At 43.9% G+C, this 16142-nt stretch overlaps 1 protein-coding gene across 1 annotated transcript; it reads right to left on the bottom strand.

The window, feature by feature from the left end:
- Window positions 1-2597: 2597 nt before the first annotated feature.
- LOC101847904 (tubulin alpha-3 chain) lies at window positions 2598-7652 on the bottom strand. Its single transcript, XM_005107637.2, has 3 exons — window positions 7282-7652; window positions 4786-5722; window positions 2598-3991 (listed from the first exon to the last, which is right to left on the bottom strand). Exons 1-3 carry the CDS (start codon window positions 7562-7564, stop codon window positions 3856-3858), a joined length of 1356 nt encoding a protein of 451 aa, XP_005107694.1. The 5' UTR covers window positions 7565-7652; the 3' UTR covers window positions 2598-3855.
- Window positions 7653-16142: the final 8490 nt, after the last annotated feature.

Here is a 16142-nt window from a genome sequence, read left to right as displayed (position 1 = left end):
GGGAGAGCGTGAATCCTCTGTGCAGTGTTATTTTTTAAAAAGTCTTCTACCTTTTTACAAGAAGAGTTTCATTAAAGACGGGCGTGGGAACCGGCTTATTCTTTGTGAGCCCTAACGACATTTGATTGGCTGTTAGGTTACTATAGTTGTAAGCGGTGACAACGGTGATTGGATAAACGGGCAAGCCGCCAAGCTGATAACTGTGTGTTCATTGTGTGCGAGCATGACGGTTTCAACTTCAACTGCTTATTTTGTTATTTAAGAAACTTCCATTAACTAAGGGATAGAGTAGGGGTGGGGGCGGGGTGGGGGTGAGGGGCTCAAGCCCGTAAGCCCTTCACTACCTACCGCCACTGTCTATCTCCACTGCCTACCCTTCTACGTAGTCGTACCTTCCTGATTATTTACTGAGCGTCTCTATGTCCACTGGCTACCTATCTAGTTATTGGTGTTTCCTTCAGTAATTTCTGTTGTTGTAATGTAAGTTTTGCGGCGTTTGCAACTGCATGAGGTCAGCATGAAAGGGCGGGCCATATCTAATATCATTAAGCATTTTAGTTTGGTTGGAATTAATTTTGAATTGTGCCTGGGTGGCGGCCGAAGCCTACTCTGATCGATTTTGGACCACTAAGGGACTCCCGAGAATTTTTACTCAGATTCGTCGTATGAGAGAACTCTCCATTTTATCGAACTGTGCCAGTCTATCGTTCAGTTTTTTTTTATCGAGGAGATTCTTCATCATAAAGCCACAATGTCTCACCCTATGCCTATAGCTATAGTGAACCTGTGCAGAAATCTGCTGCAACACATGACATGGTGCTTACCAGGAAGCAGAAACTGGTACTGAGGTAGTGGTAGAGAAAATGTTATAATTACAATTACAAGATTATAATAAGAATAGACATCTTACTTTATGGGTAGAGGCTTTACGAATGTGCCAGCGTATTGTCGGGTAAACACCAGAACGACCAGTTGGGATAATGTATAGAGAGGCAAGTCAAGATCGCATCTTTGGAGAAATGAAGGGACTAAAAAAAAGTAAATGGCAAATAACCCGTCAGACAATTTGAAACAACGAGCTTTCTGGTGACCGCCAGGGCCGTTATCAACGACAATTCAGCAGCCAGAGTCACGTGTCAAAAAGTCAAAACGTCCGCCCTGACCCCCCCCCACTCCCCACCCCTCTCTCATCCCCCCCCTCTCTCATCCCCCCCCTCCTGTCAATACTGTCATCCGGCCAGCGAGACACCCCCTCCTTCCCCCCCCCCCTACTTTCCCCTTCACCCTTTTCCAACTTCTCGTGCAATAGAGTGGTTCTTGTCACTCTTTGTGTAAATAAAATCTCAACATCTCTCTGGTGCAATTAGCTCTTCGTCATCCATGTTGGGAAGTCGGGAAGTATCTCCAGCAAAATGTCTGGAAAGAGTTCTGCCCCTTCACCCGTGCTGCCGTGAAACGTGCGGTTTGCGCAAACGTTGGAAACACGGGTCGGGTTGGATCGGGTGCAGTGTACTCGGTTTCAGTTTCAGCCGTCTCTAGTAACCCCAGATAAGGATTGGCTGGGACCGTGCAGTTATTTACCATTCAGTGTGCGGCCGTGTACGACATGGGTGCACTATACTCGCAGCCTTACTGCAATACTAGCGTAGTAAAGGTAAGCGGGCTCATATAGATAGCTCGATAGCTCGACAGCTGGATAGATAGATGTATAATAATAATAATAATAATAAATAGCATTTGTATAGCGCATATCCCCGCTCAACAGCAGGCTCTATGCGCTTTACACTATATTATTACCCCAGCAGACCATAGAACACTCCGAAACATTCTCGGCTTCCCGGGAAGCATACAGAGTAAAAAAGCAGCTGATTAAGCGCTCAAACACTAACAAACTGACAAGGTCTTTCGCTGTCTATAGCTGGGGACCCATTCCCACCTGGGTGAAGATAGATAGATAGATAGATAGATAGATAGATAGATAGATAGATAGATAGATAGATAGATAGATAGATAGATAGATAGGTTAGTAGGTCGGTAGGTCCTTAGAATGAAGTCTGGAAATACAATGATTTAGGTTTAGGATCAGGAATCAAATGACAAAAAATCATCACTCCCAAGATCTGAACACAAGAAATAAAAAAGTAGACTCTATTCATCACGCTAGTGAGCTTGCGGGTTCGTGCGTTCGAGCCTCACCTTGGGAAAGACAACACAAATTTCCTATTTGGCTCGGTCCTTTCGGAGATCTCAGAGGTCACGCCTCTTAAATGATTTAAATAGTTGTTCTTTAGGTAAGAGTTTACGGCACTTGCAATACAATAAGGTCACATAAATGACGAAGATTATATGTTACAAAGGAGTAACAAACCCAAAAAAGGAGAGGGAGATAAAAGACGATATATGTTTGACAGAAAAGAAGGAGTAAAGTAGTGCGCTCCATAGAGATCTGGAATAACGTCAGCAGTGCCCAGTCTTGAATATTACAATAAAAGTCTATAGTTGCTAAAGATCACTTAACAAAAGTTCAAACTGGCAAAGTGTTGAGAAACAAGGAGAACAAGGCAAAAGAATACTGAAAAAAGCAACGACAAGAAGCGAATGTTTGTCCTGAGATTTATTCCACAGGTTTATGATGTGATGAGTTCCCAGAACGGGGATTCCCACAGACTATTTAGATTCGATTCATTCTTACAGAGTATGTTGATCTGTTTGTTTTTATGTTGTATGTGTACTGAGACATGTTCGTGTTGCCTTTTGTTGAAACCGGGAACTGTCTGGGCGCCTTCACACTGTATCGTGATGCAGATGCACGTGTCTCACTGACCAGACACACCCGTGGACATACTTTTAACGGCACGAAGAAACCAGGAGATGACTTGTTGCTTCGTGCACAAGACCAATGCTTAGACTCAAGGTCACTCGAGAGTGACACCCATCGGACCAGGATTGGTCACCTTAATTCAGAATCTGGCTACCCCCACCCCAAGTTTTCATTCTAGTCCCTTACACTGACCGCAGACGTGCCCTGAAAGGTCAAAGACTACGACAGAGGCCACACTGCGCAATTCAAAAGTTCACTGACCTTTAGGCTGGAGTCATAGGTCACACTAGGTCACATGTCCGCGAGAACGCGTGCAAGGACGGACAGAGAGAGTCTGGGTCCAGTCTCTAACTGGTCAGCTCTGCACAGCGGTGTCAAACGAATATAAAAACGGTTTGAAATATATAGAACGATAATAAATACGAGAATAATCAGATATAATAATAATATGATACGAATAGTGGGATATATAAATATATAAACATAGATAAGCTAATTCAACCCTAATGGTTGAGGAATGACACACACTGTACAGGTTTCCAGAAGAAACTAAAGGCTTCGTATCACGTAGCGTGCATGCTAACAAGGATGCACTTCCGGTTCCGGTGAAGCGGCCTAAAGACCACAGCCTCTGGCCATCCGCCATAAGCCCACGTACGTCGCGCAGTACTCCGGGCAACACAGAGGCACACCTGGAGACTTGTGAGCGCCTAAGGCGACCCACCGGACATAGGCTCAAATGTGACGAGCAGACACCAGGGTGTACAAAGTACCCCAGCCCACTGGAAGTGACCTCAGAGTTTCGCTGTGCCACCTTCATCGTCAATCCGAGAAGACTTTCTATCTACACTACACATTTAGATACAGGTAAACCTACATACCACCATATCCCCTTTTCCTACAAATTTTTGCCCATGGACACGTCTGCCCCAAAACGAATTCTATGGTATATCATCCAGGAGTTCAAGCCAGAGCAATGGTGTGTGTACATCACGAAGTAGACGCATCACCAGCTGGTGTGGGGGAGAGCACATTTAGTACTCCTCATCGCCTCCTTCTCCTTCTCCCTCCACTGAGTCCAGACCAACTTCCTCGTAGTCTTTCTCCAGAGCAGCTAGATCTTCGCGGGCTTCCGAAAACTCGCCCTCCTCCATTCCTTCTCCAACATACCTAGGGAATGCAAGAAAGAAATTCAGATCACACCATCACAGTTCAGGCATACAAAACAATTGTTGAACGGTCCCTCCTCCATCCTTTCTCCCACGTACCTTGACTTTAAAATTTAAGAAATTTCAAAATGCACAAGTCACTCATGTGTATCAAGTATTTGAAACACATGAAACATACAGAAGGGATCGCTCTTTGTTTCGACACAACTGTGTCAAGTAAAAAGACAATGCAGTTATGAAATGCTTAATACAAATGGTAAAACATTACAAACGTAACGAAGTTGGTAGTAAATGTGATAAAACATGTTACATATCTACGCTTTTTATACAATTTCAATGTAATTACAGCATACTTTCCTAGTCAAACTACCTTTTTTTAAACTCAAGGATGTTCCTGGATTCGATTACATCATACATTTAACATATTTTAAACGACAGAAAAATTGACCACAAAACACTAAAATTTGTTCGGATTTTATAATGGATTGTACACCTGCGCACTCCAGATGCGCATTTTACAAAATTATAGATATGCTTTCCAGAAAGACTTAATAAAAGACAGTATCCGATAATATTCACTATAAACTGCGACAATGAGCAGTAACACTTTCGTATAGAAAGCAAAATTTTAAAAATATCAAAAGCGGAGGAGGAGGAGGGAGGGGGGTATGATAGTCTGCTTTCACTATGATGTCCGGTCTTACAGTCTTACAGAAGCTCCCATTCCCTGGTGGACAAATACTTTTCCATGAAATATCTAACAATGTTAAAAAGCAAAACTTTGGCAGAACTCACCAGTGGACAAAGGCTCTCTTGGCGTACAGCAGGTCAAACTTGTGGTCCAGTCTGGCCCAGGCTTCTGCTATGGCTGTGGTGTTGGCCATCATGCAGACTGACCTCTGAACCTTGGCGAGGTCACCTCCTGGCACCACGGTGGAGGGCTGGTAGTTGATGCCCACCTTGAAGCCAGTTGGACACCAGTCCACAAACTGAATGGTTCTCTTTGTCTTGAGCGTGGCGATAGCGGCATTGACGTCTTTGGGTACTACGTCACCGCGGTACAACATGCAGCAGGCCATGTACTTGCCGTGACGGGGGTCACACTTGACCAGCTGGTTGGCAGGCTCGAAGCACGAGCTGGTTATCTCTGCAGTGGTCAGTTGCTCGTGATAGGCTTTCTCTGCCGAGATAATGGGCGCCATGATCACCAAGGGGAAGTGGATCCGTGGGTAAGGGACCAGGTTGGTCTGGAACTCTTGCAGATCCACGTTAATGGCGCCGTCAAAGCGCAGAGAGGCGGTGATGGAAGAGACGATTTGAGCCAACAGCCGGTTCAAGTTGGTGTACGTGGGCCGCTCAATGTCAAGGTTACGGCGGCATACGTCATAGATGGCCTCATTGTCCACGATAAATGCGCAGTCTGAGTGCTCTAGCGTTGTGTGCGTCACCAGGACAGAGTTATATGGCTCTACAATGGCCGTGCAGATCTGGGGGGACGGGTACACCGCGAACTCTATTTTGGATTTTTTCCCATAATCCACAGAGAGTCTTTCCATGAGCAGGGATGTGAACCCTGAGCCTGTGCCGCCTCCGAAGCTATGGAAGACCAAGAATCCTTGCAGGCCAGTACAGAGGTCAGCCAGTTTCCGGACCCGATCTAGGACCAGGTCAACAATTTCTTTGCCCACAGTGTAGTGACCTCGGGCGTAGTTGTTGGCTGCGTCCTCTTTGCCTGTGGAAAGACACGTATTTGTTTGAAGGTGCTTTCGACAGTTTGGTCTCTTACGCGTCATGGCGATCAAACTGTTGTGTAATACTTAGTCTCTTTGCCGTCGTTCGCCAAAAGGGAGTTTTTATTTCATCGAGTATCTCCATCTCTGTTGTGATGATGTATCCCTTTAAGTAAAGGCCCGGACACTGCGCACATCCTGTGTCCACAAGTGGAAGTGGAGCTTTTGTATGCTTAAAATGTGACAGAATCTGTTTTGCCAGGATAAGTCTCATTAGCCATAGCAGAAGGTATAATAAGTCATCTTAACCTTTGGTTCAACTTCCTTTAGAGAAATACTCTCCTCTGCGGATGCATTGGTCAACTTTAGACATGGACGAACAACATTTTAATATCAGTATTATTATTGTTGTTATTGCTCTTTTCTTCTTCTTCTTCTCCCCCTTCTCCTCCTTCTCCTCCTTCTCCTCCTCCTTCTCCTCCTTCTTCTTCTCCTTCTTCTTCTCCTTCTCCTTCTCCTTCTCCTTCCCCTTCTCCTTCTCCTTCTTCTTCTCCTTCTTCTTCGTCTTCTTCTATGTTAGTCCCAACAAACAGGACTGAAGCAATCTGTATTTTACATTTTCAAAGAGTTTCTTTGGAATGCTTCAAGGTTAAAGTTTGTTTCCTGGCTAATGCTGTAATCAACTTTGATTAGAAAACCGTACAAACTATTAAAAAATTGTGAGTAAATAATACAATTCAATCTAATGATTAGATCTAGATCTAGATCTAGATCTAGATCTAGATTTTTAGATCTAAATCTAGATCTATTTTTTATATAGATATCTAGATCTAGATCTAGATCAAGATCTACATCTAGACTAGTCATTTATATCAATTTCTTTGATCAACAACTCTACAATTTTACTTTTCTTAGGAACTAAAATATTTTTTAACGTAGCGAAGGACATTGCACTGTAATAGAAAATAATATATGGCTGTCCATCTATGTAAAGAGGTCTTGTATGCTGACATCCACAAAAAGGCCTATGAACAGACGATATGGATCCAGCTCTTATTAAAAGCTGAGGGCAAAACTTAAGCAGAAGGACGTGAGAAATGTTCAGAGGTGGTTATTAAAGATCTAGAATCTAGGGGAGAAAGACTTCCAATCTAGATTTTTGATCTAGATATCTAGATTCTAGATATTAATTCTAAAGTTCTGCGTGTGAATTTCTTAGACGTCTTCCTGCTTTCCGACGTAACTGCGTAAGTTGCTTTGCATAAATTACGATTATTAGGACACGTTTAAAAATGAGCCGTAAGTAGGTCTAGAATCTAGATCTATATCTACATCTATATGCTTAGATAGTTGAGAAGGTTCTGGGGGTAAATTTGTTCGTTGGGTAGCTCTGTGTAGATCTAGATGTAGATCTATACATTTTTGTGCGTGAAGTATGTAGAAGTGTTTATGTACGAATGTGTGTGTACGTGTATGCGTGTACGTGTGTGTATGTGTGGTGTGTGTACGTGTGCGCTTGCCTGATTGCGTGCGTGCGTGCGTGCGTACATGAGAGAGTTACCTGAGATGAGCTGCTCGGGGTGAAAGAGTTGTCGGTATGTCCCTGTCCTGACTTCGTCCACCACTGTGGGCTCCAGATCCACAAAGACCGCTCGAGGCACGTGCTTGCCGGCGCCAGTCTCGCTGAAGAAGGTGTTGAACGAGTCGTCGCCCCCGCCGATCGTCTTGTCCGAAGGCATTTGTCCGTCCGGCTGGATGCCATGTTCCAGGCAGTAGAGCTCCCAGCACGCGTTCCCCACTTGGGTCCCGCATTGGCCAATGTGGATGGACAGGCATTCACGCATGGTTGTCTCCTAGGTTTCTGATTATGCTTCTGGGTTATTGTTTACGACGATTTTGATGTTGTAGAGATGTGCTCTCCCTGATGGAAAAGTGCAGTCAGGGCTGGGAGATGACGGTCGAGCTTCCGCTGGGTTCTGGCGGATACGACGCAAATGGCAAACGTGGGAGGTGTGCAGCCTAGATATCCAGAGAGGGTTGCTAAGGACGTAATTTGGTACGTCATGAAACGTCACGGCTAGGCCCTATGCCCTAGGCCCTAGATCTAGATATACTGCAATTTTGTTTAGAGAGTCGTCTGCACTAAATCGCAACCTCAGTTTTTGTAGTGTTGTCAATAAATTCATGGCGCCACTTTTTGTCTACTAGGCCTATGGAACATAGGTTCTCAAATTTTTGCACAATTACTTCTGTCAATTTGTCCTAGCCTAACGGATCAATATTTTTGTAAACACCTGCTAGCTGTATTCTAGAAAAATTCTTAATAAACACTAATAAAGAATCCAAGTGGGTGGTTTCTACAGATTTTTAAATGTTTACAGTTAGGCCAATATTGCTTTTAATAGCAAGTCCATCATGTTTTTCTAACCAAGGAGTTCTTCTTATTGAACGCATGTTTTGAGAACCATTAGTGCAAAAAATGGGTTCACTATAAGCATAACTTCTTGTAACAAGATTTGCCGCTAAAAATTGTCATTGATGAGATGTGACGTAGGCCATATGCGTAATCAAAATGTGTGTTAGAAAGGCAGGGGCGAAGCGTCTATATAATCAAATAATCCCTGCTTCCCTTCCTAATTTTGAAACATTGTCGCTGTCAAATTCATCCTTAAACGTAAACCTCTTAAATTAAAAGTAAAAAGAGGTTCGTAATCCACAATGAGTATGCCTAACATTCAAAACGGTTTCACGGCCACATAAATAGCCTCCTCACCCCTCTCGGGCCACTCCATAAGGAGTCGCAAGCTTTGATTAAGTAAGCTTAAAGTGAGGCTGGGAAGAGTCTGCCAATACAGTCTAGGGAACATGTGCATAGCAGTCATGACTGTTTCATTGCCACATATACCCTGTTCACCCCTTTGGGGCCACAGTTATAATCAATCCCAGGCCCTGATTAAGTAAGCTAACGAACACTGGTCGAGTCTACCTCACAAATGTGAGGGGAACTAACTCCTAACAATCTCTTTACTGCTGCATGTGCTTGTTTTTTTCCCTCTACTTTTTACTGTCCTATAATCAGATCGTGACCTCGATTATGACACCAGCTAGTGGCCACGAAAGGCAAACAAAAACAGCCAAATGTGAAATTTAAAAAATGATAATTGTCATGTTCTACCAAAGAGTTAGACTGATTGGTAGATCTATAACATATAGATCTAGTACTGACATCTCTGCTTCTTTGCTTTGTGTTTATGTATTCACATCTAAAATTAATTTAATTTTAGTTGGAACTGATATTTAATAAGATACTTTCCCGATTATTTTGGCGGTTGAACATACAATACGAATTCCGGATTTGTTTTCATTCACAACTCAGAGTCGCCGCCTCGAGTAAGATTCTTCTGTGATATCTACAGGCCATATAGATCTATATCTGGTCCCGTTTCACTTTGATTACCCTGTCAAACAAGTCAGCCTTCGCCCCTGTAGAAAGGGGAAATGCTGTGAACAATCCCATTTCACGTGTGACAAAGATTTCAAATATTTAATATAAATTTATGAAGGAACGTTTTTTAATCTAGGCTCAATTGTTCTGGAAAAATAAGATTTAGTTAAGACAAATTGATACAAACTGCTGTGCACAGTATGGATGACATTGATTCTTCCGTTAACGAGATATTTGAAGATAAGTTGTGCCACGAATTTCTGACCGCACTATAATTCGTCTTGCGCACTGAAATAATATCATTGATTTCGCAAAACAAAATGATTGTCTTTTCGAATCTAGAGCAGTAGAGGGTTGTGTCCAAAATGATGGTTTGAAATTAAGATAGAATTTCAGTCTGTGATGTACATACTGTGTAAGGCCTACGTATTTTTTAAAGCTTTTTGGGTGGATAAACTTCATTTTCATGAGGGAGCCTACAAATGCAGTGACGGCTTCAAAAACATCCGCCTTTTGGTTTCTCCTGTAATCCTGTAAAATTTGAAAACCATGACTTACCATAGTTTACTTGGCGGCCCTCGAAGGTAAAAAAAAAAAAATGAATGCTTTCTTCTGCTCTTTTTCTGTGAGCAAAATAAAGCTGACTCTATCTACTTTTCATCTCTCTCTCTCTCTCTCTCTCTCTCTCTCTCTCTCTCTCTCTCTCTCTCTCTCTCTCTCTCTCTTTCTCTCTCTCTCTCTCACTCACTCACTCTCCCTCTCTTTCTCTCTCTCTCTCTCTCTCTCTTTTTTTTTCTTCTTCTTCTTCTTCTTCTTCTTCTTCTTCTTCTTCTTCTTCTTCTTCTTCTTCTTCTTCTTCTTCTTCTTCTTCTTCTTCTTCTTCTTCTTCTTCTTCTTCTTCTTCTTCCTTCTCCACCTCCTCCTGCTCCCCCAACTCTCCATTAGGACCGAGCCAAATGAGAAAGCTTGTGAGAAAGGAGCTTTTCGTAAGGACACATTGTCGGATCGAGCTGAACTTTGAACCCCCGAATCCGTCGTCTCACGATTACGAGTCTAGAAGCCTAACCACTCGACTACCAAACAACTGACGTCACCGAGACGGATGAGTAAGAAAAGAAGTGAGGACAGGAACGTATCGACAACTCTATTCTATGTACATTTTATTATAATTCTAAGTTCTGCGTGTGAAGTGTTAAACGTCTACGTGCTTTGACGTAACTGCGTTAGTTACTTTGCATAGATAGATAGATAGATAGATAGATAGATAGAGAGAGAGAGAGAGAGAGAGAGAGAGAGAGAGAGAGAGGGAGAGAGAGAAAGAGAGAGAGAGGGAGAGAGAGAGAGGGGGAGAGAGAGAGAAGAGAGAGAGAGAGAGAGAGAGAGAGAGAGAGAGAGAGAGAGAGAGAGAGAAACACAAAACCGAAACACAAGATGAACATGTGACAATTTTGTAAGGACCTAAAGCGATAGTCATGTTGGTGAAAATGACAGTTGTTTAGTTTGAAGTATTAGTTATACCACTACTTCTTTACTCTCCTCATGTTATCTGTCTTTGTGCTCTGCTCTTTTCCAACACTGAATTAAGGTTATCATAACTTACTGTGACAACGAGATTCTCTTTTCTCAACTACGAGCAAAGAAAACCTTACTGGAAGGCGGGAGCTCGCGTGGTCTAAAGATTGCGGTGTTCATTTCTCATTCAATAGGCTCTGGGTTCGAAACTTGACAGTGACGGAACATTTTCTTCTTTAAAATGTTCTCCTTTCGCTTCCTTTCCTGATCTCTTACCCTGTTCTGTCGGCTGCTTTCTTTTCCATTTTCTGCCCTCCCCCTTTGGCCTCCTCCTCTGGGCTCCTGACTCTTTCTGCAGCCTTTCTTCTGCTACTCCTTGGCTCCTCCTTACTTACTTGGATTACTTGGATCCAGAGCTAGAATCATAGCAGGCGGCACATGTCCATTGCTGCTCATCTCTCTTTTCCAGCGTCCACCCTAGGGTCTTCCTGCTAATTGTCTTCACGAGGAGCTGGTTTGAGACACGCCTGACCACTCCTCGGAGCAAACTTTTTTCCCCTGTGCCCCGCAAACACTTTTTAAAAATTGTGCTGAGTGTGTGGGAGTCTGTCTCCTCTTGGTCGTGAAGGCTCTCTTTGCATCTGGCGATCACCATTGGTGGGTCGAGCATGATTCGGCCTTCGGGTGCTGCTTTGCCGGCAAGTTCATCAGCACATTCATTTCCGTGAACCCTGGCGTGACCAGGGCAGAATAACAATGTAATCTTTAGTAGGTGGCTATTTGCAATAGAAGCTCCCCAGTCACTGTAGAGCCACCCACTACTGATTTTTCTAGGGTGCTCCTCGAATCTGTGACGAACAGGGCATGTTTATACACTTCCATACTGATCCATTCCAGCGCCTCTGTTATTGCCTCACCCTCCATTGCCATGCTCGTTGTAGTGCACTCGTAGGCTCCTGACTGTTCTTCAATTATCCTCTCGTCAGATTGAGCACTGAACGCCCACCCAGATTTCTGTCCACGCCTCACTGATTCGTAGGTGAAGACGACATCATCTGTCACTGAATTTTCCTCAAGGATGGTCACAAATTCCGTATTAGTTGCATTTGCTGACCACTCCCGACACTCTCAACCTAGCGTAGCTATCACCTTCATGAAGTTGCTCATGTCTGTCTCCGGCCTCATCCAGTCACATCATCTTCTTATAATCTCGATTTCACAACACATGTCAAGGACTTCGCTCTGCGTTTGCGGAGTCCTCCTTACTGCTGTCTTTTAGCCACACCCCTGATCTAGCCTTCTCGGACAAGGGAGAAAAATCTAGGAGGTACTTTATTCAAGTTGCGCACGTTAAAGATCCCTTGGTGTTAAAAAAATCGATAAGAGTAGGCTTCAGCTGTCACCAATGCAAAATTCAAAATATTCCTACCAAACTGAAAATGTTTGGTGTGTCCCGCGCGCTCAGTCATATGACGTTATGCAGTGGCGAGCGCCGTAGAACACTTACCAAAACAAACAATTACAGGACGACACCATAAACTTCGAAACCTGTTGTCTGTGTGAGAGCCACTCTTTATTTTTGTCTTTTTGAATGTGTGTCTGTACATTAATTGAATTCCCAACCATGTTATTGAGCACTTCTGTCCATCCCGTGTGTCCGGCCGTCTGTCCGTCCGTCTGTCTGTACATGTGTCCTTTTGTACATCTGTCCTTCTGTCCGTCAGTCTGCCTATTCAAATTCCTGTCCTTGTTTCTGATCCTGACGGTCGGTCATTCTGTCAATCTATCTACCATTCTTTACATCTTGACTATAATATATGTCGATACAGTCGTTCTGTCACAACGTCTTTTTATTCGAATTCCTTACTACGTCCTTGAACCTTGTCTGCCTGCCTGTCTGTCTGTCTGTTGGTCTGTCTGTCTGTCTGTCTGTCTGTCTGTCTGTCTGTCTGTCTGTCTGTCTCTCTCTCTCTCTCTCTCTCTCTGTCTGTCTGTCTGTATGTGTGTTTGTGTCTCACGTCCGTCTGTCTGTCTGTGGTGTACTGACCTGTCTGTCTGCACCCAGTGGGTAGTTGGTGGGTGCTCTGATGTAGTTTGCTCCTTCTTTCCTATCAACGTCATCTACAGTCCTTATCTCTCCTCCTTCTGTTTTGTGTATTATACCCTCTTGCAACACCCCTAATCTTTGGCACTTATATGACCTATGTGTGTTGTAAGTACCCTAAAACTGTAACTAAAACTAAAACTCTCTTCACTCTTTCCCCAGTTGTTGGGCTCGCTCCCGCCACGTGGCCTCCATCAAGGTGCTGGTGGTGGACGAGATGGGCCAGGAAATCAAACTCTACATATCCTACGCTGGCCTAGCTCTCACCATTATCGGCGCCACTGGACTCTTCTGTTGTCTGTGTTGTAAGAAGACAGACAAGAATGCCCAGTAGGTGACGTTACGGGTCTAGTCTTAGCAAACTGATACTGGACAGGCAAAAGTGGAATCTATTTTTGTATTGCTCGCTCACATATTATATTTCTACACACTAGCATAAGCACAAGGAACACTGACACACACGCACGCACACACACACACACACACACACACACACACACACACACACACACACACACATGCGCGCACCCACACACACACACACACACACACACACACACACACACACACACACACACACACACACACATGCGCGCACCCACACACACACACACACACACACACACACACACACACACACACGCAGACACACACACACAGACATGAAGGGCATATCGTGATAATGTTCGCTCGAGTTGTTCCACAACCATTATAGTAATATAAAATACACTGGAAAAATTAAAGCAACCACTGGGACAAACAAAATCGACAAAACATAGCTCTTCATTTACGGTTGCGGTCCATTTGCTCATTATTGTTCTTAGTATTGATTCAGCTGTCTTCTCGTCTGTTAATATGCTGCAGTTGCGGAATAAACGTTTCTTCTGTTCTGTTTTCTTCCAATGTCATTTTGGTGACTGAGCAGTTGCTGCGTTTTGTAAAGGATGAAACAGATGAAAGTGATATTTCCGATGAACACACATTCACAAACATATAGGGAATCACACACACACATACACACACACACACACACACACACACACACACACACACACACATACACACACACACACACACACACAAACACACACATACACACACACACACACATACACACACATACACACACACACACACACACACACACACATACAGACATACACATACACACACACAAACACACATAAACACACATAAACACACATAAACACACATACTCACACCTACACTTAGTACAGACAAAGAGGATGGGGTGGATGAGGAGGAGAAGGAGGAGAGAATTGGGGAGAGACAAAAACGAGAAATGGGGAGAGAGAGAGAGAGAGAGAGAGAGAGAGAGAGAGAGAGAGAGAGAGAGAGAGAGAGAGAGAGAGAGAGAGAGAGAGGGGGGGGGGCTGGGCGGGTCGGGTTGGGAGGGGGGTGATTATACCGTGTAGAGAAGAGGAGAAAAAGAGATGAGGGTGAAAAATCGGGAGGACAAATATGAAATTGAAATACTGAAGCCGCGTAAGGAAGATGTGAAGAGACGGGAATTAGAGAGTTAAAGGAAGGAAGACACACAGGAAAGGAGAATAACACAAGGACGAAGAAGTTAAAGAAGAGGATGAACAGGAAAGAAGGGATGAATTCGAATGAAAGGGGTATAGTCCCCCCCCCCCCCCCACGGTTTTCTTTGACTAGAAAAAAAAGAGAAAACAAAACAGATTTTGCCGGGGGGGGGGGGGGGGGGGGGGTGAGCAGAGGTGCACGGGAACAAAGGTTCATAATTGAAATTGTTATAATTTTCAGTGTACTCTCTCTCTGTGGGAAGCTATCAGAGCAGGGCATTTTTGAGTGATATCGATACATTTCATTACCGATTACCAATGCCAATACCATCCACTGATTCGGCTCCCCCTTTTTGTTTTAGTTCTAGTGAATTTGGGATTACTCCTGTCTCTACCCTTTTGTCAGATGATTGAGAGAGGAATGATAAAACTATTGTTAATGCACTGTCTTTCTGTTGACGCGTTACAGCACACTAGATCTACTTATCCCAGAGATTGTTATTATTGACAAGTTTTTTGCAATCTAAGGGCTCCTTAATGAAATACTTTTAAAAATAATTTTTAAACGATGTCAATACAAGACGTAGACATGTCACACTTTTGAAAATCGGTTTTATATATATTTTTTAAACAATACGAACACACCTCACCCTGTTTGCCAAATGGCTCACCTGGAAAATAGTTTTCGCGACACTTGATTGTATAGATATAGCATGGAATACTTTTAGTCGAGGAGAATGCAACCTTCAGATTGTATTGGCGATCAAACGTATCGATATCATTTTAAAAAGTACGCGGCTTTGATAGTGCGTGGATTGTGGGTTTTTTTTCGAAAGCTCTCAACTCTGGTGCTTTCCACTCTTTGTGCTATGAACCGCGCCGCGAGCCAGCACTGTTCGCCGTGTCCACTGTGGGGATAAAAGAGGGGTGGAAAGGGGGGGGGGGGATTTGTCCTCGTATAAAGTCACAATATAATTATAATCCAGACTTTTAGCTTCACTGGCGAGAAGAGAAGTGTCGGGATTCTCAACTCTCGTGTTGTCTGTCTCTCTCTCTCTCTCTCTCTCTCTCTCTGTCTGTCTGTATGTGTGTTTGTGTCTCACGTCCGTCTGTCTGTCTGTGGTGTACTGACCTGTCTGTCTGCACCCAGTGGGTAGTTGGTGGGTGCTCTGATGTAGTTTGCTCCTTCTTTCCTATCAACGTCATCTACAGTCCTTATCTCTCCTCCTTCTGTTTTGTGTATTATACCCTCTTGCAACACCCCTAATCTTTGGCACTTATATGACCTATGTGTGTTGTAAGTACCCTAAAACTGTAACTAAAACTAAAACTCTCTTCACTCTTTCCCCAGTTGTTGGGCTCGCTCCCGCCACGTGGCCTCCATCAAGGTGCTGGTGGTGGACGAGATGGGCCAGGAAATCAAACTCTACATATCCTACGCTGGCCTAGCTCTCACCATTATCGGCGCCACTGGACTCTTCTGTTGTCTGTGTTGTAAGAAGACAGACAAGAATGCCCAGTAGGTGACGTTACGGGTCTAGTCTTAGCAAACTGATACTGGACAGGCAAAAGTGGAATCTATTTTTGTATTGCTCGCTCACATATTATATTTCTACACACTAGCATAAGCACAAGGAACACTGACACACACGCACGCACACACACACACACACACACACACACACACACACACACACACACACACACATGCGCGCACACACACACACACACACACACACACACACACACACACACACACACACACACACACACACACATGCGCGCACCCACACACACACACACACACACACACA

The sequence above is a fragment of the Aplysia californica genome, unplaced genomic scaffold, assembly GCF_000002075.1.
Source record: "Aplysia californica isolate F4 #8 unplaced genomic scaffold, AplCal3.0 scaffold00618, whole genome shotgun sequence".
In the NCBI taxonomy this organism is placed as follows: domain Eukaryota; kingdom Metazoa; phylum Mollusca; class Gastropoda; order Aplysiida; family Aplysiidae; genus Aplysia; species Aplysia californica.
The sequence above is the reverse complement of the archived record's forward strand: the minus strand, read 5'-3'. Positions and strand labels throughout refer to the sequence as shown.

Bases quoted from the DNA above. Each gene is read 5' to 3' on its own strand.
- LOC101847904 (XM_005107637.2), bottom strand. From the start codon at position 7,564: ATGCGTGAATGCCTGTCCATCCACATTGGCCAATGCGGGACCCAAGTG. The intron at 5,723-7,281 runs GTAACTCTCTCA...GTCTTTCCACAG, and splicing joins CCCCGAGCAGCTCATCTCAG to GCAAAGAGGACGCAGCCAAC. The intron at 3,992-4,785 runs GTGAGTTCTGCC...TGCATTCCCTAG, and splicing joins AAGAGAGCCTTTGTCCACTG to GTATGTTGGAGAAGGAATGG.